We start from the raw sequence: 25433 nt of genomic DNA, 5'->3' as shown, positions 1-25433 counted from the left end.
TCTTACTCCCCATCCCCTTTCCTTTTAATGATACCATACATTCTTAGAGCTACCACTATTACCCTGGGTTAGGGGCAACTCGGTGGATAGAGCACTGGCCCTGAAGTTGGGAGGACCTGATTTCAAGTCTCACCTCAGACACTTACTAGCTGTGTGACCCTGGGCAAATCACTTAACCCCAATTGCCTTTAAAAAAACATCCAGGGCTATCTCCAATCATCCTGATATATATCTTCCCACTGGACCCAAATGATTCTGGAGGAGAGAAGGAGGTTGGTAACCCTGCACAGCCCTCCCTCACTTAAATCCAGTTTGCTGCAAGTCATGATATCACCTCCCCGATGTCATGGTCCTCTTTGAGAACCAAGGACTAACAACAATATCCACTATTACCCATATTCAGATAACTCCCCTCCAAGTCATTATTAGTGGTCCTAATCCTCCATTTTCAACAGGACAATTGAATTTGACTTTCCTACCAGCATTCCAATCAACAAATTCAAAACCAAAATCCTACTCCTTTCCTTCTTCCTCCCCAATCCAACTCCTTCTTTCTCATATCTTTTCTATCTTTGTTAATGATGCCATCCCTGACTATAAACCCTCCATTCTTCAAAGCCCAACTAAATACCTAATCCTTCCTGAAACCTGATCTAATCTCTTCCCACCAGCTGAAAGTAATCTTACCCTCCTCTAAACTTCTAGAGTACTATACTCTGTATCTCTTAATAACATGTTTTATTCTTCCTTTATTGTAAATACAGTCCTCCACTACATTATAGGCCTTTTGAGAGGAGGGATATTTTCTTCATTTTTGCATTTCCACTGTGCCTTTGCACAAGAAGGCATTTAGTAGATTTGTTAAATTAAATGGTCTTTGAATCTAAAATCTTAACCTATCTTTCAGAACTTTTTGAAAACTAAGGTATACATACACATACATATATACATATATTTGACCATGCTCTTCCTCCAACTGTTGGGGATATGGCCATTTCTTCCCCCCCATTTCTTTTAAATTATATTTTTCCACCAGTTTTAATCATATTTTCTCTTTTCTGATTTATCTTACCAATAATTTGGTTTCTCAGAAGTTACCAGACACTACAGCAGATGTCCAGATACTGTCATTCCCTTAACACTATCATAGCTTTTATTTTTATTGATTTTATAATCGGTTTTCATAAAGTAAAATCTATTTCATCTTCATAGCCAAATACTGACTTTCCCAAAGACTAACTTCTTTCTTTCTTTCTTTCTTTCTTTCTTTCTTTCTTTCTTTCTTTCTTTCTTTCTTTCTTTCTTTCTTTCTTTTTTCAGGACAGTGAGGGTTAAGTGACTTGCCCAGGGTCACTCAGGTCCTCCTGAATCCAGGGCTGGTGCTTTATCCACTGCACCACCTAGCTGCCCCCCACCCCCCACCCCACCCCCGGACTAACTTATTTCTGTTAAATACTTTACAACATGTTCTGCCCTCAGGTTTGTATACTTCTAGAGAAGAGGATCCCTTCTTGACATATAGTGTTATTCTCCTTTCCCTTTCTGTTTTTCTTGTAAACAAGTAATGAGACCTATCATCAGATTTAGTTGGTACTTTTTGACTTATGTTATATTAACAGTTTTAAAGGTTCTACTCTTATGTACAGTACCTGTTCAATGATAAATATTTGCATTTTCTTTTAGGCTGTGAGGATATTATTGCTGAGAGCATCTCATTAGATACCTTAATTGCTATCCTAAAGTGGAGTTCTCATCCATATGGCTCTAAGTGGGTTCACAGACAAGCTTTACATTTCCTCTGTGAGGAATTTACTCAAGTCATGACTTCGGATGTTTTTTATGAACTCAGCAAAGACCATCTTCTTACTGCTATTCAGTCTGACTACTTACAGGTAATTGATTATTCTCTTATCATTATAAAGTTCTCTTCAGAAACTGTCCTACCCTACCTAATTCATCCTCCTTTTGCAATAACACATGGAATGTTAGAACTAGAAGAATAATCTAGTCCAACCATGCTTATTTTGAAGATGGGGAAAAAGGTTAAAAAGGTAAAGTGTTGGGGTAGCTAGATGGCGCAGTGGATAAAGCTCGGGCCCCGGATTCAGGAGTACCTGAGTTCAAATCCAGCCCCAGACACTTACCACTTGCTAGCTGTGTGACCCTGGGCAAGTCACTTAACCCCAATTGCCTCACCAAAAAAAAGGTAAATTGTTTTGCCATGTGGCAGGACCTAGATTAGAAACCTGGTATACAGATACCCCATCCAGTGTTCTCTGCACCACCAGCTATCACCAACAAAGAAATACCCTTAGCAGATTTATACGAAGAGGAGAGTATTCTATCAGTTGCCAAGGTACAGCCTTGTGCACAGGAACCCTAAAAGTAGTTGTGGCGTGTGTGTGTTCAGCAACACACTCAATTGTTGTTTTCCATAATTACAAAATTACAATATGTCAGTTTCCTATTTTTAGAGTACTGTGGGAACTTTTTAGTGGATTAAGACAAAAGGAAGATTTAGACTTAATATGTGATTATTATTGGTTTAGAAGAGATCGAGGTGATTAAATCAATTAATGACAAAAATTCCAAATTTATTCAAGTTTGCTAAAATATAAAATTTTCTATTTGCCTTACTTTATCCTAATAATACTTTTAAGTTTGTCTTTTTTGGAGGTACCTAGGTGGCCCAGTGGATAGAGCACTGGCCCTGGATTCAGGAGTTCAAATCTGGCCTCAGACAATTGACACCTAACTGTGTGACCCTGGGGAAATCACTTAATCCTCATTCTCCCCCTCCCCCCCCCCCCAAAAAAAAGGTTTGTCATTTTAACAAAATTTTAACCATGTAGGTAGTGATTAAGCAAATATTCAGAGGTTTTTTTCCCTTGTACCCCATCCCATACTGACAGTACATAGATACTATTTCACCGTGTGTTGCTAACTAGTTTTATTAATTTTACTGAAATTTTATATTGAGTCATCTGATATTTGCTGTGTATTTGTACTAGGTCTGTAAACTTGCCTTGTTGTAGTCAACTATTCGTTGGTCTTGAATCTGTGTTATTCTCTCTTAAACAAATATCACCTCTAATATAAAGCAGATCCTTTCTTATTTGTGCCCCATACCTTCTTATTGAAAATTCTAATCAGTAACTTCTTGATCCATTGATGTTTTGTACAAACCATATGGAGGTATATGAGAGGTAAGAATGTTTGGTTTTAGAGTGAGTTGTTTTTCCTAGAGAGTACAAAAATTGGGAAACAGGTTGAACTTTTCATAAATTATACAATGTTGGTCCATTCCTGTGAAACACCCAGTACATGAAGGGCGTTTTACCAGTGATCAGATTAGAGTACCTTTTTGGAGTGCAGTCTCTACTACTCAGGATGAAAAAAGTAAAGTCAGCAATAACAGTTAAGTGACTGCTATGAGGACCTTTTTTTCTTCTAATCTCTATACATATGACCATATCTTTCTGGGATTGATTATTTTCTCAAAACATTTGTTTTACCTTAGTTCAAATCTTGACTTTCTATTCATTCATTTCTTTTTGTCTGTGATGGCATATATGCCATAAAAAGATGGAATGTATATTTCTTAAGAATAAACTTAGATGAAAATACTATTTATATTTGCATTGTAGGCAAGTGAACAAGATATCCTTAAATATCTTATTAAATGGGGTGAGCATCAGTTGATGAAAAGAATAGCAGACAGAGGTAAGAGGTTTTTTGTTTTTAAGAAAATATGCTCACAAAATACTTTTTATTTTCTATTCAGAAATATACTTACATGTGATTCTGTATATAAGTCTTTAATACAGGCACTAATATATTTGTCCATCACAAAGAATTTGTCAGAAAATAGAGAAATTGCTTATATTTTCAGTGATGGGCAGGTAGGTAAGCTCTATTTAGTAATTTAGAAGGTTTTTTTAATATGGTCCTGTACACCCTCTAGGTCCTCTAGACCTAGTAAATATTGATTTGCTTGTTCAGATGTACTGTGAGAGTATCCTATATAAAAGTATATAACCAGGTATAGTCATCATTTTCTAAGTGTTTGATGTCTGTTCACCTTTCAAGCAAGTAGTATCCTACATGTACTATCTTAGAGAAATAAACAAATATTTGTTAAGCAGTTATTATATATCCAGGCATTTATTTTGCTAAGCAAAGAAAAAGAAAAACCAGTTCCTACCAATTATAAATCAGAACATACAAGATAAATACAGAGTAGATGGAAGGTAACCTTCCCTTTACGCATGGAAATTGGATTGTTTTGTCTTAGGGAAAATGATAGAAAAAATATTAATAATGCAGTTTAAACATAAAGGTGTGTTAGTGCATACATTTCTAGCTACCGACAGTGGGGAGCTCCCCTTCCTACACACACACACACCCCCAGCCCAGTCAACAACTGGTGGTTAAGCATTTACTATCATACCCCTAAATTATGTGAGATATAATGTAGAGAAAGAAAGTACAAGATTTGGCAACTTGTTGGGATATGTGGAGTGATCAAGAGGAAAAAAGTCATAAATTACACCAAATTGCAAAACTTGATGACTAGAAGGATGGTGAGGACAGCTTAGCAGCACAGTGGATAAAACACTGGGCTTAGCATCAGGAAGACTTATCTTCCTGAGTTCAGATCTGGCCTCCCACACACTTAATAGTTGTGTGACCCTAGGCAGGTCACTTTTAACCCTGCTTGCCTCAGTTCCTCATTTATAAAAATGAGCTGGAGAAGGAAATGGTAAACTATTCAGGTATCTTTGCCAAGAAAACCCCAAATGGACCCCAAAAGAGTTGGGCATGACTAAAAGAACTGAACAACAATGAAAAAGAATGATGGTAGGGGGAAGCTAGGTGATGCAGTGGATAAAGCACGGGCCCTGGATTCAGGAGTACCTGAGTTCAAATCTGACCTCAGACACTTGACACTTACTAGCTATGTGATCCTGGGCAAATCACTTAACCCCCATAGCCCAGAAATAATAAAAATAATAAAAAACCAAAAATATTTAGGGCAGCTGGGTGGTGCAGTGGATAGAGTACCGGCCCTGGATTCAGGAGGACCTGAGTTCAAATATGGCCTCAGACACTTGACACTTACTAGCTGTGTGACCCTGGGCAAGTCACTTAACCCCAATTGCCCCACAAAAAAGAAAAGAAAAAGAATGATGGTATCCTCAAAAGTAATGGGAAGTTGGGAAAGGGAGTTTGAAGGCAGGGCATAATCTCTTGTGGACATGTTGAGTTTGAGATACATCAGGATATCTATTTCAAGATGTCTAAAAGGCAGTGGTGATTTGGGTGATTTGTGACTGGACCTAAGGAGAGAAACTCAGGCTGGATATAAAGATTTGTGACTCACCTGCAAGAGAAGATTGTTAAACCCAAAGGAACTAATGAGATCATCAACAGGGAGAAAGTATAGAAAGAAAAGAGAGCCCAGGATATTATCACAGGTCATTTACATAGTTAGTTGAGGGGGGATGATGTCAGAATAATGTGAGAGAGAGAGATGAGTGTCATGGCTTTTTACTCCTTAAAGTGTAGCGCTGCTTCCCGGACACACTGTTCGTGCTACAGCGTGGCCCAGGGGGTGATTGGTCTTCTTCTCAGCCTGCCTGGCTTGTGAGTAATCACAGCTGCTTTCTCTTTGACCCGGAAACAGAAGTCTGATTGTACTCTGATTCTCTATGGTCGGAAGCTTGGCGTGCTTTTACCCCTCCCCCACTGGGCCACCACCACTCGATTCAGCCCACTGGTTCAGACCCAGGGCGCTTTGCCCCAACTCCAGCAGATACTGCCTCCACTTCACCCCGGCCTACCTCCGAACCCCCTCACCAGTCCGTGATCGGAGCCTCAGAAGCTGCTGGTGCTGAAGACTCTGACGTGTTGTAGGCACTGTCCCTGGCTGGGTCCGGACCACGCGCTGAGCTGTTCAGCCTGATCAGTAGGTGATCAGAATTGCCCTCTTTTGCGGAGAAACAGTCTCACTCTGTTCCTATGTGCATTAGGCTGTTCTGGGTTTTGATTTTTACCGCATTATTTGGGCGTGAATGGACGGGTTTATCTGGAGCTTGTGGGAGTCACAGCCTCTCCTCTGCCATCTTGGCTCCGCCCCTGAGATGAGTGTCATGGAAGGCTTAGGGAGAGGAGTAAAGGTTTAGACCAACTGTTGTGTTGAGTGGGATTGAGGGGTCAGTCACATGACCAAGATAGACATTTCTCAAATCTCAGATCAGATCAACTGCTTAAACTCCAAAATAGGAATTATACCCAAGAGATAAAGCAATTTCATCTGCCTCCACTGCCTGGGATACAAAGCCAGAGGAGATAACAATATGATAAATTAGCAGAAAAAGCTAATCACTAACCCCTAACATGCTTATTCAACAATACCTCCACTTACCATGCTCTCTAGCAGGAGAGCCAATCCATATATTGGCACAACACTCCCCCGCCAAAAAACAAACAAACAAACAAACAAACAAACAAACAAACAAAAACCACTAAACCTCCACCTATACCTCCAGATCATGGAAAACCAAAATGCAGAAGCTTATTCAGGCTAGGAGAGCAATATGGTAGTTCTCTGTGCTACAACAGAAAACTGAGGAACAGAAAGAAATAGGGCAGGATTCGTGTGGAAGAAAGGGAGTAGTTACGTAGCACTTCATCATGCCTGAGGAATAAAGGCCACCATCTAGCTGGGGCCAGTTTTGTCCCCCAAAAAACTCAATTGGGACAGAGACTGAGGCCAGTGAAATATGAATTGCCCAGTGTGAAAAGAGGGTGAGACATCCTCTAGGGGGAAGGTATGTCAAAGGGTAAGTAGTCTGAAAGTGAGTAAATAAGGTAACATAAGGGGGAAAAAACTGAAATTAACAAATATCTCAAGTGGAAGAAAACACAGTTAAAGATCTTGAACATACACAAGTAAACTTCTGTAATAGTCCTCTGCCATAAGGGAGTCCCTCCTGGGAGGACATAGGGTTCTCCTAGTGACCTTCACTTTCTGTGACACAGAAAGTGTCATACTCCCCCATTATAGATGCAGCTGTCAATAGGTTAAGTGTTTGTCCAGGTACTCAAGTTTATATCTAAGGAGAAGCCAGTGAGCCAGCCAGAGACACAGGGGAAAACAATCCCTTAATGAGTTTGGATGATGAGAATAACATGCGAAACAGTGGGAAGCAGTTCAGTGCAGAGCTTTACTGCAAACAGTGAAGAGGGGGAAGAGAAGAGAGAAAAGGGAGCCCAGTATACAACTCATACATATACACTAACATAGAAAATAATGGATGGAAGGGCAGTGCTGGATTGAGCATGGAGACATGGGTCCATTCATCAGAAAGGAGGTTCTCCAGCAGGAAGTTATGATACTTTGATTTGGGGTGTCCCCCTTGCAGGTGGCCACTAGGCTATCCATGGCCTGGGGAAAATGTTATTTAGGGGATTTGTTACCAGGGAGAAAAACTAGTGGTTCACAGTGTTATTTGGGGGCCACAGCTTTACCATGAGTATTTTCCCATGAGTGTGTGTTCTATAAGCTTACAGCTTTCCTTAAGGGGAGACCATCTTAATGACCTCATGACCATCAGGCCCAATCTTAAAACATTGGTTTCCATGCATAGATTTTATAAGTTACAGTCCCCCTTATGGGGAAATTGTCATGGTAATCCTAAGACCATCAGGCCCAATCTTAGGATGAAAACCAACAGGAGAGATGACGAAAGGGAATATGGCCTCCAAATCAGGTTAAAAAAAAGTTCACACATCTCTAAATATATCAGGACAAAGGAAAATTAATCAACATCTGATGAGATATAAGACCCTGTATATTCTCAGCAGAGAATGGAACCACAACAGTGTATTCCAGAATGTTTTTTTGGTTTTGGTTTTGGTTTTGGTTTTTGCAAGGCAATGAAGGTTAAGTGACTTGCCCAGGGTCCCTTGTAAGTGTTATGTGTCTGGGGTCATATTTGAACTCAGGTCCTCCTGAATCCAAAGCCGGTGCTTTATCCACTACACCACCTAGCTGCCCCCCAGAATGGTTTTAAAAAGAAGTAAAAATTGTGAAAGCAGAATTTTATGACCGGCACAGCAGAAAAAAATGGCAGAATAGAAAAATTTGAATCCAGGGTTGGCAGGTCTCACGATAGAAACAAAAAAGATAACTGTTTGGAAATGCAGTCAGGAAGAAGTAAAGTAAAAGGCAATAATGTCAAAAGGAATCATCTCCATACAAACAAAACATATTGATCTCAAACACAGGATGTGTTTAGAGGTCATTTAAAAATTATAGATATCTCAGAAGCCTCCAAAAAAAGAGAAGAAAAATTCTTTGCTGTAAACTCCAAGATACACAGTGGTTAAATTTAACAATTCCACTGATAGCAACTTCAGTAAGCAAGTAGGAGAAAGATCTTCAGATGTAAAGGAAAGGAAATTCAAATAACACAAAATTAGTTGGCACTCACCAGAAACTGCAGGAAAGAATGAAATAATATATTCTGAAAAACAAAGGACCTCAAGATGTAACCCAGGGTGGCCTAACCTTTAATGATACAAACAAATGTTTTTAATTTTTTAAAAGGCACTTGAGTGTGGGGCAGCTAGATGGCACAGTGGTTAAAGCACCGGCTCTGGAGTCGGGAGTGCCTGAGTTCGAATCTGGCCTCAGACACTTAACATTTACTAGCTGTGTGACCCTGGGCAAGTCACTTAACCCCCATTGTCCTGCAAACAAAACAAAACAAAAAATTCTATGTAAAAGGCACTTGAAGCATTCCTAGAAAGAAAACCAGACCTGAACAAATTTTTTGCTTTGTAAATATCTCAGAGGATAGAAATATTTAAAAAGATAAACAAATCCAGCAACTGAAGATAACAGGGATTCAGAGATTTCTTTCTAAAAGTACAGGAGGAGATAAGGGTGGAAATATAAGTGATAGTATAGAAACAGGTCTGAAACATGGGCTAATACTCAAAACACCTTTACCTACAGGTGGACCAATGCTTTTGAGGGCCTAAATTGTAGAACTAGAGGGCACATAAAAAAGTAGGGACCATGTACTCAGGCAAGTGAATTCATGGCAGGGGTGGGGGAGGGGAATACCATAGGGAGGGCAAAAGGTTAATAATAAAATAAACTGTATAATCAAGGACATAGGAAAAACTCCTACCATGAGGCAATATTCTGGTAATGGTTGAGGGGAAGAGAGCCTTTGGGAATAGGGTTGCCTTAAAGTAGATTTAACTAAAATAATAGAAAAGACAAAAAGACTTTATTTACAGAGGAAAAGGGGGGAAATCTTAATTTGAGAAAAAAATTGATAAAGTAATTTTAAATGCAAATGGATTAAACAATTGAATAAAACAAAAGTGACCAGCTGGATAAGAAAATTAAATCTCACAGCCTGTTGCTTACAGTAACAAACCTAAAAAAAAAAATATGGGGCAGCTAGATGGCATAGTGGATAGAGCACCAGCCCTGAATTCAGGAGGACCTGAGTCCAAATCCAGCCTTAGACACTTATAACTTCCTAGCTGTGTGACCCTGGGCAAGTCACTTAACCCCAACTGCCCTGCAAAAAAAAAAAAAAAGACTTTAAAAAAATACATACACAGTAAAATTGAATGGATGGGGGTGCGGAATTACTGTGGCTCAAGTGAACTCAAAAAAAGCAGAAGCATTCATGCTTTCAGACAAAGCAAAAATGAACATTCACAACATAAAGATAAATAAGAAAACTATACTGAAAGGAACCACAGACAACAAAAGCAATATTAAACTCAAATGCTGCAAATGCCTTAACTTCTAAATTTACAAAGAAAAAGAAAAACTGAACTACAAGAAGACATAATAATGCAATAGTTGGGATTTCAGTGGCCTCTCAGTTTTGGTTAAGTCTAGCAGAAAAATAAATGAAAATACAGAGTTCAACAAATTGCTGGAGAAGCTAGAGCCAAAAGACTTAAGGTATCTTCTAAATGGAGCTGCTAAAAGAATACATATTTCTTACCACCACTTTTATAAAAGTGGTTACTTTTTTATCAGCTTTAAAAATTAAAAGTTTAGCAAACTTTTACAAAAAATGGTTACCCAGCAGGACATGAAAATGTTGCAAAGATATGTAAAAAGACAGGAATGGTAAATATATATCCTTTACTGACCTATACACAATAAAAACAATCATCAGTTCAGGTAATACAAATAAAGACTTAATAATGATATCCTAAACAATGAATGAGTCAAAGAACACATCATAGAAACTAATGATATGAAAAAAATACCAAAGAGCATACCAATATTGAATATACATTTTAAAAATTAGAAAGCCAACAAACAAACCTAAAATAAGTACAAAGGAAAGAGACATTAAAAGTTAGAGGAGAGGGGGCAGCTAGGTGGTGTAGTGGATAAAGCACTGGCCCTGGATTCAGGAGTACCTGGGTTCAAATCCTGCCTCAGACACTTCACACTTACTAGCTGTGTGACCCTGGGCAAGTCATTTAACCTTCATTGCCCCTCAAAAAAAAACAAAAAAAAGTTAGAGGAGAAATAAATTGGAAACAAAAAAAGTATAGAAATGATAAAGCTAAAAGAAGTCAATTACAAGAGAATAGTAGGATTGTTTTGCTGAAGTCAGATCCCATTTGAGATTAGTTAGCATAAAATTATAGTGTACCTAGTCGGAGTAATCCAGGTTTGGGGCTTGGTAAATTGTTATCAGCAGTAATGGACAAAGAAACCAAGGATTCAAAAATAGAGTTGAACTAGTTCTCCTAAAAGTCAAGATTGGAAAGGGAAAAGAATGTAGTCAGAGCAGTGGCAATAACCTGGTAGTCCTAAGAGATGGAGGGATTGGAGATCACTTTGAAGGGTTAATAGTAGGTTTAGAAGGAATAAGTCATGGGGAGAGATGGAAAGAAAAGATTATGATGATGTGATGGAAATTCAGAGTTATTGAACAAGAATATAAAACACTCATGAGTAAAGGCAAAATCAAATGTATGACCATCCCCGTGTGTATGTAGCTAAGGTGGAGGAGGTGAGGAATTAATTGAATAGAGTGAGAAATTAAAATATTTGAGAAAACAACAGGACAGATAGAGGAGATGGATGTCCAGTAGAATGAACCAAGAAGTCAGAGTAGAGAGGAAAACTGAGCAAGGCAGTGAAGTGATTGGAAAAGGAGGGGAAATGTCCTGGGTGTTAGTAAAGAACAGCTACTAGAGTCTGGACTGGGTGATAGTCAGATTTTATCAAACCTCCCACCCCTGTTCCTTTCTCTCCCCTTCCCCCCCCCCCCGGAAAAAAAAACCATCCCCTGGATCACTTGCCACAATTTTATATTAAAGGATCTTAAGAAAGATAAAGGCTGAAAACAAACTGTCTCTTTTTTATAATAAACATACTTTTTAAAAATTGGGGTTTTGCTATTTGCCAAAGCCCTAAAAGGCAAAGATCCTGTTAAATTAATATTTTTCCTTTTATAGGAAAAAAAAAAAAAAACGGGGTCCTAGATTAAAAACACCAAGTTCAAGTTTCCCAAACTTGTTGTAATTTTTTTTAACCTCTCCTGAATTTTGTATGGTCAGATATTCTTAGAATACTCATTTTGTCATGATGGGGAAAGGAAAACCTTTTTTTTCCTACTCATTCCATATCGCATTTTATAAAGCGAAGAGTTCTGTTCATAGAGTAACACATTTTACAACACTGTAGAGTAAACATTTATTAAGTATCTAAGTACAGATCGCTATGCTATACACTGATGGAGATTCAAAGTTCAACATCCCTGACCTCAAAGGAGCTTGTAGCCTAGTAGGAAAATCAGATACTTCTAACTTTTCCTGATAAACACATTAGAAGTTACAAACAGTTCTGTGTGATTTCTGAGGAGGGGCGGGGTTTCCTGGAAGAGATTGCATTTGAGGTGATCTTTTAAAAATGAATAAGATATCAGTAGATTAAAGTAAGAGGGGACAGGGATAAATGAATGAACAGTATGAGCTAAGACATGGACAGTGTAAGAATAGTGTATTTCTTGGAACCAGAGACTGTACCATAAACTGTAAAAGGTGATAATGTGTAATTAGACTGGAAAGGCCAATAGGATTGCTTCAGATTGTGGAAAGGTTTGAATACCAGGCAGAAGAGCTTGAACTTGACTTAAGTGGCAGTAGCTGACAATAAATATTTTTGAAAACAGGAGTTACATGACCAAATCGGTTTTAAAAAGACTCTTCTAGAAGCAGTTGGCATGAATAAAAGAAAGAAAAGACATTTACTAAGCACTTAATATGAGCCAACCAGTTCAGAGCTCACTGGTAGTTTATATTCAATAGTTGAACAAAATGAAACATTCATTGGTCATTTTGTAGTTGGGAAAAAGAGATTTAATTAACTATAGCTAGAGAATAGTATTCAACAAGGATATGCTTTGAGAATTCCTCAGAGTGATTCAGTTGAGTAAAGCCCCCTTGCCTAAGTTGCCTGTCATAGTTCAACAAGCATCAGAGGTCTCCTGGAGCTCCTTATAACTGTTTTGTAGTTAGGTGACCATGAAATGATGTCACTACCCTGATCCCCCCCTGGAAGCTGGGGAATGGTTTCAAAACCTTTTAAGAAAAAACTAGCTTAACTTGCTTGGGAATATGGGTTAGGATACTTGGGATGTAAATAAAAAAGCAAAACAGCCCGTGCTTCTTCTACTTTGAGGAAATAATATATAGAAGAAGGCACAGCAGGGCCAGTGGCCCAGTGCTCCTGTAGGTGCATTGGCAAAACATATGGCAATGCCCACGGGTTTGGAGGGTGTAGTGGCAAGGCAGGTGATGGTAAGAAGTGTGACAGTAGAGACAGTAAGACCCTATTGCAGTATAATCCATAGAGGTGATAATGAAGTCTTGTTTTAGGATTGTAGTAAGAGGACAAATTATGAATTGTTGCAAAATTGAAATCATTAGACGTTATTATTCAATATGAGAAATGAAAATTCAAATAACACCAAACTTAGAGACTAGGTGAATAAATAGTGGTGCCATAGCTCAGAAAAAGGAACCATTTTAGAGTGATAGATAACTAACCAAGTTTGGGAAATGAGGTGTCTTGTAGACATTTGCAGAATCATATCTAGTGTTTAGAAAAGATGTCAGGTTTGGATATTGAGATTTAAATGCCAATGAAGATGTTTTTGTTCCAGTTGGCATAAGTGGTTAATGTATATCTTATTACTATTAAATATTTATTAACTAAAGCAAGCTAAGAATTATGTTGATACAACTACAGTGACCAAAAATAATCAGTCAAAAAGCATCTTAATTAAACACCTACCTAGTGTCAGACACTGAGCTAGGTGCTAGGGATACAAAACCAAAGAAAGAAGTAATCTCTGTTCTCAAGAAACTTAAACATACCATTTCACCAAAACTCAGATACAAAAATGGGGAGGACCCTAACCAGAATAGTGGGGTTTTTGCCTTTTGTGTTGATAGCTCTTTACTTTCCTAAATGGAATCAAAGAAAAAAAATCTGTATAAAATATAAAATGATCTTTAAAAGATGTTTTTACTATTCACACTTTTGAGCTTTTTCTTTTCGTAAAATGCTTTGTTGACATGTTTTTTGTAAATTAAAAGTCCTAGAAAATAAATTGAATCTCACCTCTTGAAAACCTTAATTTATTTTAATACTACTTTAATTGTCCTCCTCTATCTCTCCTACAGAACCAAACTTAATAAGTGGTACTGCTCATAGTGTGAACAAGAGAGGAGTGAAGAGGCGAGACCTAGACATTGAGGAACTTAGAGAGATACTCTCTTCCCTCTTACCCTTTGTCCGAATTGAACATATTTTACCTATGAACAGTGAAATTTTGAGTGATGCGGTAAGTGGTTTTTCTTTTCCTTGATCCATTCGTTGGGAAAAAATATATATGAACCATAAAAACAAGTTAATCTAGGTGGCGCAGTGGATAAAGCACCGGCCCTGGATTCAGGAGGACCTGAGTTCAAATCCAGCCTCAGACACTTACTAGCTGTGTGACCCTGGGCAAGTCACTTAACCCTCATTACCCCACCAAAAAAAAAGACAAGTTAATCTCTTCAAGTGAATAGAATTCCTCTTACTAACATGGGTCATAAGGTGTTGTGTAATCAATTAAAATATAGCTTGAGCATGCTTTTCAAAAGTATGTGTTCTGTTGTACATTAATTTATTAGTGTACATTAAGACTCAAGTCTCAATTCATGGAGAAATATTGGGGTCAGTTTAAGAAAAAAATGAAGGAAATTTCATTACATTTTCAGCTCTCATTGAAGACTTAACAAACTATAGAAAGAAAAAGACATGTTTTCATACTGTCAGTTGACTCTGATCCTGAATGAGTCACTTTCTTTTTCTGTACCTTAGTTTCCTTATCTGTAAGATGTAATTGACTAGATAATTGCTGAAATGATATCAACTCTGCTGAATGAACCATACTATTTCTTTTGCTTTTGGTGCTGCTGTTTTTCTATTTTGAGGTTTTTTCTCATTGCTCTGATTTTTCTCTTATAACATGACAAATGCAGAAATGTGTTTAATGTTATTTATATATATATATATATAACCTATATCAGATTACCTGCTGTCTAGGGGAGGGGGGGGAGGGGGAAAAATCTGAAACTGAAAAGCTTGTATAAACAAAAGTTGAGAACTATCTTTACATGTAACAGGAAAAAATAAATAAATAAAATACTTTATTTTTTTTAAAAGAAATTATATCAACTCAAAATCTATGAATACTAAACCCAAAGTCATATATAAATATTATTTTGTTATTATATTACTATGACCTACTACTACCACCACCCCATTTGTATGATGCTTTACAGCTTAGGAAAACACATTTTGAAATAGATAAAAATTCGTTTTTCATGTGTAGCAAAAGGATTTCTTTTTCTTTAATCCACTTTGGAGGACAGGGATATAAAAGAGAAAGAAGATTGATTTTTCTCTTTTTGTTTGTTTGTTTTTAATTAAGTAAACTAAAAGAAACTTCTTTCCAAGGACTGCTTAGTAGGATTAAGTTATATTTGTTATTCCAATTTATCTTTGCTTAGAGTTCACCTCCCTGATTTTAAAAGGACTATACTTGGGCAGCTAGGTGGCACAGTGGATAGAGCACCAGCCCTGGAGTCAGGAGGACCTGAGTTCAAATCCGGCCTCAGACACTTAACACTTACTAGCTGTGTGACCCTGGGCAAGTCACTTAACCCCAATTGCTTCACTAAAAAAAATTAAAAGGACTATACTTATTGGAAGAAAAATTCACAGGTCCAATGAACTGTTTTTGGATTTGTTTGGTTTTTTCCAAGCTGCATCCTTTGCCTGTTAGAAAATATTTTTAAATTGTAAACATTTTATCTATGTGGCTGAATTTTTATTCGTTTTAATGATTCAGAAATAGTTCATTCATATGGTACATTTGCAGTACCTGTGATTTATCTAAGTCTCTCTAATCTTCTTATTAAAAAGCTGAAGAGAAGCTTGATTAGTACTCCTCCATCTGATATGCTACCTACAGCTGAAGGTGGAAAGTCAAATGCATGGTTACGACAAAAAAATGCTGGAATATACGTTCGACCAAGACTCTTCTCTCCTTATGTTGATGAAGCAAAGGTAATGAAAATCTTTTTAGATGCTGGATTACTTAATTATTGGTGGAAACATTTAATTATAAAAGATGTTTTTAAAAGTTCAGTCTCTGTTAGGCAATTATAATGCTTTGATTGATCAAAAACCATTTTTTTCTAACTATAACACTAGTTACTTTGTAAATTATTATCTTTAAGAAAATTACATTCAGGGGCAGCTATGTGGCATAGTGGATAGAGCACCAGCCCTGGAATCAGGAGGACCTGAGTTCAAATCCGGCCTCAAACCCTTGACAACTTACCAACTGTGTGACCCTGGGCAAGTCACTTAAACCCAATTGCCTCACCAAAAAGAAAGAAAGAAAAAAGGAAAATTACATTTTAATAAACTTCTTTTTGTCTTATAGTCTTTCAACATGGGGAAAATATTTTGAAAGATTATTTCATTTTTCTTCCTTTTTGAAAAGTTGAACTTGTAATTTTATTGGTATAAGAACTCCCAATGAAGAACTTTCTCTGTAAGTGCAGATCTTTCTGTGTAAGTTACAGAGTTGACTGAGGTCCAAAGGTAAGTGACTATCTAAGAGTCATAGTCACTATGGATGAGATATAGTACTTGAACCTACGTCTTCTTAACTATGAATCAGGCTCCCCATTCAGTATGTTTTCCTTCGTTAAACTAAGAAAATAAATTGCTAATACTTGTTCATAAAGTTTTCCTTAAAAAGCCAGCCACTTATCATTTCTTATTCCCCAAATACCCAAAATAGGAAAGAATTTCCGTTTTGTCAAATAGTTATTATGGGCAATACATAATAAAAAATAAAATGAAATACTGTAATGAGTAGAAAACATATAAGTTTACCTCTTTAAATAAGAGTCATTAAGCTGTCTGAACCAAAGTAAGAAAACATAACATATATATATATATATATATATATATATATATATATATATATATATATATATATATATATATATATATATACACATGTGTGTGTGTGTGTGTATATGTATAAAACCTATATCAGATTACCTGCTGTCTAGGGGAGGGAGGAGAGAGGGAGAAAAATCTGAAATTGGAAAGCTTGTATAAACAAAAGTTGAGAACTATCTTTACATGTAACGGGGAAAAAAAATAAAATACTTTATTAATTTAAAAAAAAAGAAAACATAACCTTTTATTTGAAAGTACATTTTTTGTGCTTTTATAAAAAACTATTCTCAGTACTCATTATCAGAGTTCTTAGCATATTATCAAAAGAGAATTTCCATTTGGCAAATTATAGGTAGTATTAGATATTGGAAAGCATTCGGAGTCAAAGGCCTTGGCTTCATATCCTGGCTCTGCCACTTATTACCATGTGGGACAAGTCAGTTAACCTCTCTGGGCCTCAGCTCCCTCATCTAGAAAATGAGGGGATTGGACTAAAGGACCTCCAAGTTTACTGCTAGCTCTAAATCTATGATTGACTAGAGTTTAAAAAAAAATAGTATTGATGGCATAGTTTAGTTTTGTGGTGGTTGTTGTTTTGGTTTGGTTTTTTGAAGCAATTAGTAACTTGTCCAAGGTGACCAAGGTTGGATTTTAACTCAGGGCCTCCTGTTCTATCCACTGCACCACTTAGCTACTCCATAGTTTAACATTTTCAAAATAGATAAGGAAATTGTTCCATCTGATCCATTGCAGAAAAAGCAAGATGGTATGGTTTTGTATGGTTTTCTTTGAGCCTTTCAAAAGATACTCCATCACTTAAGAGGAATTCCTATCTGGAATTGAAAGGTCAATATAGCACAGATTTTTCTAGATCCTTCTCTGTCTCAGAAATAGACAATAGTGCAACCAGATGCTGTCTTCTACGGTCTTAGTATTATCCATAGGGTATAGTAAAATAAATGTCCCTAAAAATGAAGATGACTTCGATGTAACTACTTATTCTGGCCATTTCTGGGGGTTTAGACTGAATTATGTTCAATTTCTAATTTTGTTAACTTTGATAAGAAATTTTATTTTGTATTGTGACAGTTTTTATTTAAATTTGAAAAACAACACAAAAAGTATTATTTTCTTTATAGTAATTTTATGTACATGTTCCTAGTCCTGATTACTGTGTTAGGTATGGGGGGGTGAGTATTTGTATAATGGAAAGAGCCCTAGATTTAGAATCATAGGACATGTATTTGAATCCAAGCCCTGCCATTTATTCTCTTTGTGACCTTGGGCAAGTCACTTAACCTCTCTGGGGCACAGTTTCTTCATCTGTAAAATAAGAGCATTGGACTAGATGAACTCCAAGGCCCTTTCCAGTTAATTTTCATCTATGCTTCAAAGGCCTTTTATTGAATGTACTTTTTTTTTTGAGGCAGTTGGGGTTAAGTGACTTTGCTCAGGGTCACACAGCTAGTAAGTGTCAAGTGTCTGAGGCCGGACTTGAACTCAGGTCCTCCTGACTCCAGGGCTGGTGCTCTATCCACTGCACCACCTAGCTGCTCCTGAATCTACTTTTTATTGCAAAAGTGGCCAGAACGGGGGCAGCTAGGTGGTGCAGTGGATAGAGCACCAGCCCTGGAATCAGGAGGACCTGAGTTCAAGTCCAGCCTCAGACACAACACTTACTAGCTGTGTGACCCTGGGCAAGTCACTTAACCCCAATTGCCTCACTAAAAAAATAAAAATAAAAAAGTGGCCAGAAGAAGATGGCTTTAACATATCTGCTTTTCTGCATTTCTTTGTGAGGTTTTTATGCCCTAATACATGGTCATTTTTTGTGATGGTGTCATACACAGCTGAGAATAGGCATACTCCTTTCTATTCCCATTCAGTTTTCTACAAATGTCTGTAATAGCTCATTTTTCTAAAAAATCTGCTCATTTCCTTAACTTCTTGTTTCTTTTATGATAAGCTTTATCTTTCTGAAAGGAGCAAATTGAGGCCCCTTGCTGTTACAGTTTCATTGTCTATTTCTTTCTGTAACTTATTTAACTTTTCTGTCAAGAATTTAGATGCTGTGCCATTTTTGCTTTTTCTGAGATCATGATTGCTACCCCTGCCTTTTTTACTTAGGCAAAAGTATAGTAGTTTCCGCTCTAGCTCTTTATTTTAACTCCATGTATATCATTTATGCTTCTCTTAAGTTTTGTGTTTGAATGTCAGATTTTCTGTTCATTTCTGGTCTTTTTATCAGAAAATTTCTAATTTTTCCCCCTGTACAATTATACTCAGTTTTGTTGGGTAGATTATTCTTGGTTCCAATCCTAGGTCCTCTGCCTTCCAAAATATCATTCCAAGCCTTCCATTTCTTTGTAGTGGTAGCTGCTAAATCTTATATGATCCGACCTTGACTCCATGATATTTGAATTCTTTCTCTTTGGCTGCTTTCAGAGTTTTCTTCTTGATCTGGATTTCTAGATTTTGTCTATATTGTTGCTGGGAATTTTCATTTTGTGATTTCTTTCAGGAGGTAGCCAGTGGATTTTTTCAGTTTCTACTTTACCTTCTGGTTTAAAGATACCTGGTTAGTTTTCCGTTATAATTTTTGAACAAGAAGATTGAGGAGAGGGCAGCTAGGTGGCGCAGTGGATAACTGGCCCTGGATTCAGGAGGACCTGAGTTCAAAACCAGCCTCAGACACTTAACACTTACTAGCTGTGTGACCCTGGGCAAGTCACTTAACATCATTGCCCTGCAAAAAAAAAAAGAAGAAGAAGAAGATTGAGAGAATATCTACAGAGCTTTCTGTTTTTCTGAGTTGCCTTTAGGCTTGGGAAATGGCTCACTATGACTTTTTTCTTCACTTTCTCAATTAGAATTCAGTCTGGCATGCTTTTCTAGTTCATTGTGGAAGAGCTAAGGTAAAAATATTACCTATGACTCCACCATCTGGATTCTGGCCACTGTTTTAAGGCCTTTTCTAGTTAAAAAAATCTACAGTCATGATTGATCCTATTTATATATATCCTATTCATTAATTTTATTTTATTCTTTCATCAGTCAGTATTCAGATTCTTACAGTATAACTCATGCTTGGGGGGAAAATAGAATTTAAAATTTTATTCTCTAAGCCATAACAAAAGGGTTGTTTTAAAATGAAGGAAATTGGGGTTATTTTTTCCTTTCAGTGAAGTTGTAAAACTTCATAAACTAGAAACAAATTCTTTGTCCTTTTTTATGTAATGGAGGTAATTGCATTCCAGGAAATATGATTAAGTGGTAATAATGTTTTGACTAATTCTGATTCGTTGTGAATGATTTATTTCAGTCAGTGCTAGATGAAATGATGGTGGAACAAACAGACCTTGTTCGATTACGGATGGTTAGAATGTCCAATGTTCCTGATACGCTTTATATGGTAAACAATGCAGTACCACAGTGTTGTCATATGATCAGTCACCAGCAAATAAGCAGTAACCAGTCCAGTCCTCCTTCAGTTGTAGCCAATGAAATTCCAGGTGAGTCTTTTATGCTTCACTGTATATATGTAACTAAATATATTATTTATCCATTTCTTAATAATATCTCTTTAAGGGGGCAGCTAGGTGGTGCAGTAGATAGAGCACCGGCCCTGGCTTCAGGAGGACCTGAGTTCAAATCCAGCCTCAGACACTTGATACTTACTAGCTGTGTGACCGTGGGCAAGTCACTTAACCCCCATTGCCCCCCAAAAACAAAAAAAAATAATAATATCTCTTTAAGCCATTTTCCCTCTTTATCATCCATTGTTCTATTCTGTCTTTTAACCAATTTTAATTTTAGCATGAATATTTTTACCCCAGTGAAATTGCCCACTTTCTAAATTCAAGGTGATTGGCGTTGGAAAGAACAAGGGAATACTGGAGTGCAGAGGTGGGTTTTGATGTAAGGTTGTGTTGGGTCCTTGGATCTACTAGTGAAGCCTCACTACTAGGAGAGAGGGGTATGGAGAGAGCTCAGGGTTAGGGAGCATCATGTCCTGGATTGGATTTGTTGTTTCCTTTGACACTTAATTTCTGTTTTGGAGGGGTTTGAGATGTCCTGGGCATTGGAGAAAATATATAGTGCCCACCCTTCCTATTCTACCTCCTGGAGCTACAAATTGCTCAGAAACCAGAATTTATTAACTACAGTCGTATTCATATATTCAGAATGTCAACCAAAAAAGTATATTCCTAGGCATTTACTTAGTGTCCATACTGTGTTAGATGTTCTATACAACTAGCCATGCTAGCATATTAGTTGTCTTTCCTGGAATCACCCTGTTTTGGATTTTATCAGTAATTCTTTTTGGCTATGTCATTTATAAGTTTAGCCAGACTAGTTTTGAACTCTTATATTTCTTTGACTATACAAGTTTCCTTTTTATTGTCAGTGGCTTTCTTAGATAGTTCCTAGGACATCTATTATGCACCTCCTGTGTGTCTGATACTGTTATGCACTGTGAATACAAAAAGCAAAACCAAAACCGTCCCTGCCCTCAAGCTTAAATTCTTTGGGAGATCAAGTAACATTTGGTATTCATTTTGTAGAATGGTAGTTCTACAACTGTATGGATAGCTATTTATTTTAAGGCTTGATTCAGAAATAAATCCATAAAATTGTTGTCTGTTCTTTGTAGGAGTCGAATAATGATAACAATTTGGCAAGAACTTATAAGATCATAACTCATAGAATCCTAGATGGAGAGCTGGAAGAAATTTTAGGGATCATCTATCTCTCTAGTCTAACCCCTTAATTTTACAGGGTAGGAAACTGAAGTCCACAGAAGTTAAGTGATTTGCCTAAGGTCATATAGGCTTTAAGTGACAGAGAGGGATTTGTTCTTGAGTCCTGTGACTCCAAGTTTAGCCTATTTTCTACTTCACCATGTTGTTTCCTTCTAATTTGATGTCTACATTTTAATCCAGGATTGCTATAAAGATGTCATATTCTGAGAGTACAAAATAAGTTAATAATATAAAATAAAATCTTAATTCCTTTAGCTAATTTAACTATGCATTTTGAAGACATCATATTAGACTTCTATTTCTGTTACTGAAAAATTGCCTTAAAGTGTTTTTAATGCCTAGGAATCTTCAAGAATAGGTGTGCCCAGAAATTAATTGTTCATATGTTTCACATTTTAATAAAAACATAGAATTGGAAGATAGCTAAAATAGCTAGGTTCTCATTAGTATGAATAATGAATCCTGGGAATGAATGGTCTTATATAAAATATTGTAATGGAAATATATAGTACAAATTTGAACGATGAGACTAATTCCCAACATTCATTATCCACACTAACGAGAATCTAGCTATAATGTTTTGGTTAGATATTTTGTGTTGCTGTAGATGAAAGTAATGACACAACTAAGGAGCCATTTTAGTATGCTTTTTAAAAATTGCACATGTTAAATGGCTCAATAAGTAAATTCATATAAAAATATTTTATTTTTTGACAACCACAAATTACAAAACATAGTCTTAATTGGACACTATTTTTGAATGGAGAATTAATGTAAAATGTGTTTACTCACTATATACAAATTTTCTTTTGTTTTCAGTTCCTCGTCTCCTTGTCATGAAAGAGATGGTCAAACGTCTGCAGGAGCTACGTCACACTGAACAAGTGCAGAGAGCCTATGCTCTAAACTGTGGAGAAGGCGCTACTGTCAGTTATGAAATTCAGATTAGAGTGTTACGAGAGTTTGGTCTTGCAGATGCTGCTGCAGAGCTTCTGCAGGTAGGAAGCAATATTTTAGATATTTTTTAAAATAGAAAACTATAGTAATTATTATAATAAGTTTTAGGTATTAGGGTATCATTTCCAAATATTGACTAGTTTTCCTAGAAAACTTTATGATTTATTTTGTTTTTCCTGTCTGTCATATGTTGGGACAATAGCTAAGAGAGCTAAGTGCAGCAAAGTTATTAATATCAAGAACTTCCTCAGAATCACTCAGCTAGTAAGTGTCTGAAGTTGGATTTGAAAATTGGTCTTCCTGATTCCAGGTCCAGTACTCCATCCACTAAAGCCACCTAGATGCCTTATCTGTGAGTAACAGACTCTGGGTATTTTATCCAAAGATCAGCCTATTTAAGAGTGGAAAGAGGCTTGTTACCAGAAGGTTGGCTACCAGATGATGAATTTATTTGGCCACAGGAACTCCTCAGTCTATTTACTAATGTATAAAGGAATTGAGATTTTCTGCTTTGCAACTTCTACCCATTATATTCTGTTCAAGGGGCCAAGCAGAACATGTCTTAATCTTTCTTCCAAATACTCAAATCTTGTCTCAGGATAAACATCCCCAGTTATTTCAATGAGGCCCTTCAGCATCTTAGTTACTTTGCCCTCTCCAGCTTATTATTTTCCTTCCCAAAATGGAGCTTCTGGAACTGAATACCATGTGGCAGATGTGATCTGACCAAAACAGAGGGCAGGAGAAGCATTCCCTCCCTCACCCTACATACTACATCTTTTTTATGTAGCCCAAGGTTTCAGTGGTTCTTTTGGCTGCTGCATCTCATAGTCACTTGATAGTACAAGAAAGTTTCTGGCTCTTTTTCAGATGAACTAACAGTACCTCACCCAACTTATCCAGTTGATTTTTTTTCTTATCTAAGACTTTGTTTCTCCCCAAATATTTTCTTCTCCCCCCTTCCCCCCCCCATATTTTCATCTTATTAGATTCACTCCAACATCTTAACCTGTCAGGATCATTTTGGATCCTGAATGTGCTATCCAGTGTAGTATCTTTCTTTCTAACTTTGTATTATTAAGCAAACTTGATAAGAGTGCCTTTGTGCAAGTCACAAGAAAAACCTCAGAGACTTTGTCCAATGCTTTCCTAAAACATTGGTTAACTATATCTTTAGCATTTCTCTGGTATCCCAGAACATTGGCCCTTTCAGTATGTTGGGACTAGTAATTTTAACAGCTATAAGCCTCTATTACTGTCTTCCAGCATTTTTTGTGTTTCAAATCCCTTTAAACTACTTTTGCTCTATCATTTCCAATATAAAGATCAACCTCTTCATTACAGAAATTTTTTTTTAAAAAAGAATAAAAGAAAGTAAGTCTTGAGTAGTTCTTGCTCTATCCACCTCAAGTAGCTATCCTATCCTTCTTTGATCTTTTCCCTAGTACCACCCCTTTGTTGTCCTTAACATTCTTCAGCCTTCCTCTAATTCATTCTGAGTTTCAGCATTCTTCTACCCATTACTCTTTTTTTTTTTTTTTTTTTGATGAGGCAATTGAGGTTAAGTGACTTGCCCAGGGTCATACAACTAGTAATTGTTAAATGTCTGAGGTCGGATTTGAACTCAGGTCCTCCTGAATCCAGGGCCAGTGCTCTATCCACTGCGCCACCTAGCTGCCCCTGAGTTTCAGCATTCTTGACACTATTCTTAATGTTGCACTTCTACATTCACCTTGCTTCTGTCTTCTGTTCATGTTTTTTATATAGCACCTACTTTGTGCAAGGTTAAGTGACTAGCTCCAGATCACACAGCTACTAAGTATTTAAGTCATATTTGAAGTTAGGTCTTCCTGACTCCAGGCTTTTTTAAGGTGGTCATTGAGTTCCTATGTGTACATATTATTAGTCTACTCACCTTTTTCCTTCCCGTTGTAATTATTTATCTTTCTGTCTTCAGAGTTTTATTCTTTAGAACTTGTCATTGTCTTAAGATGATTTTCCTCTACAGAATTTTAATCCATGGGGTCCTACCTCTAATTTCTCTGAACCCTTTGAAAACTGATCTCTAAAAATCTAGGGAGCCTAGCTAACCGATTATTACCTTTCTTCTATGACAAATTCTGAGGAGTAATCACATTCCCAATGGTTACCATCATGTCTACTTTAGAAACAAGTTCTTCCTCATTGTTGAGAATAAGATCTAGAATAGCAGTGCCCCTCATTGATGCCTCCACCACATGAGGAATGAAATTATTAAGGCAAGCCAGAAAACAATTAGCTACTCCATTTTTGGCAGAAAGAGCACTCTAGCAGCTTCCTTAAACTGGTTTGTGAATGAAGAACAGTAGTATTGTTTTTTATATATAAAAAGCATCCTGACCATAGCCCCCTCATTAGAACCTGAAGGAAAATTATATTTGATCTCTTTTCCCAGCCTGTCTTTTGGTAGCTAAATTGTTGGTTTTCTCTGTCCTTGAATTATGAAACTCTAGGACCTAAATCCTTAAATGGAAAAACAGGATTGGCCCAAGATGATAGGGGGAAAAAGCTCCTCAATTCTTTTGGAGGGTCTGTGCTCCATCTTAAATGCACTATATGGTTTCCTATTCATTTAATGGCATAATCTGTTACTGTTTGTGAGGCTTTAAACAAAAGTTGTACACTGGAAATTTTGAAAACATGTTCAGAAGAGCAGCATTCCCATCCTTTATCAAAATGTTAGTCCAGGGGGCAGCTAGGTGGCGCAGTGGATAAAGCACCGGCCTTGGATTCAGGAGGACCTGAGTTCAAACGTGGCCTCAGACAGTTGACACTTACTAGCTGTGTGACCCTGAACAAGTCACTTAACCATCGTTGCCCCACCAAAAAAAAAGTTAGTCCAGACCAGTTAAAGGAAATTGGTATAGAATGCCATATTTGTGCTTTTTCTATGTCATTCTGAAGTACATATCAGAGGGGCCCAGTTTAGAGAGAGTTTTAGAACAACCTTCATTTTGTTTTTTTCTTTATTGTAACAGTATCTTAGTTTTCTTATCTTTGCAAAAATTATTATATTGGAATGTGAACTGCTTGTTTTTGAATGAGTCAAAATTCTCATAAGATCTTTATATCTT

The 25433-nt window shown here is 36.9% G+C and overlaps 1 protein-coding gene across 1 annotated transcript in view; it reads left to right on the top strand.

Moving 5' to 3' along the window:
• Nucleotides 1–25433, top strand: part of BTBD7 (BTB domain containing 7) — a 99441-nt gene that overhangs the window by 66496 nt on the left and 7512 nt on the right. The window contains exons 4-9 of the mRNA XM_043987962.1: nucleotides 1684–1892; nucleotides 3648–3723; nucleotides 13753–13913; nucleotides 15545–15688; nucleotides 19923–20112; nucleotides 22183–22361. Of these exons, the coding sequence (XP_043843897.1) occupies nucleotides 1684–1892; nucleotides 3648–3723; nucleotides 13753–13913; nucleotides 15545–15688; nucleotides 19923–20112; nucleotides 22183–22361 (959 nt within the window). The remainder of the gene's footprint in view (nucleotides 1–1683; nucleotides 1893–3647; nucleotides 3724–13752; nucleotides 13914–15544; nucleotides 15689–19922; nucleotides 20113–22182; nucleotides 22362–25433) is intronic.

Source organism: Dromiciops gliroides, chromosome 2 (genome assembly GCF_019393635.1).
Source record: "Dromiciops gliroides isolate mDroGli1 chromosome 2, mDroGli1.pri, whole genome shotgun sequence".
Taxonomy (NCBI): domain Eukaryota; kingdom Metazoa; phylum Chordata; class Mammalia; order Microbiotheria; family Microbiotheriidae; genus Dromiciops; species Dromiciops gliroides.
The sequence above is the reverse complement of the archived record's forward strand: the minus strand, read 5'-3'. Positions and strand labels throughout refer to the sequence as shown.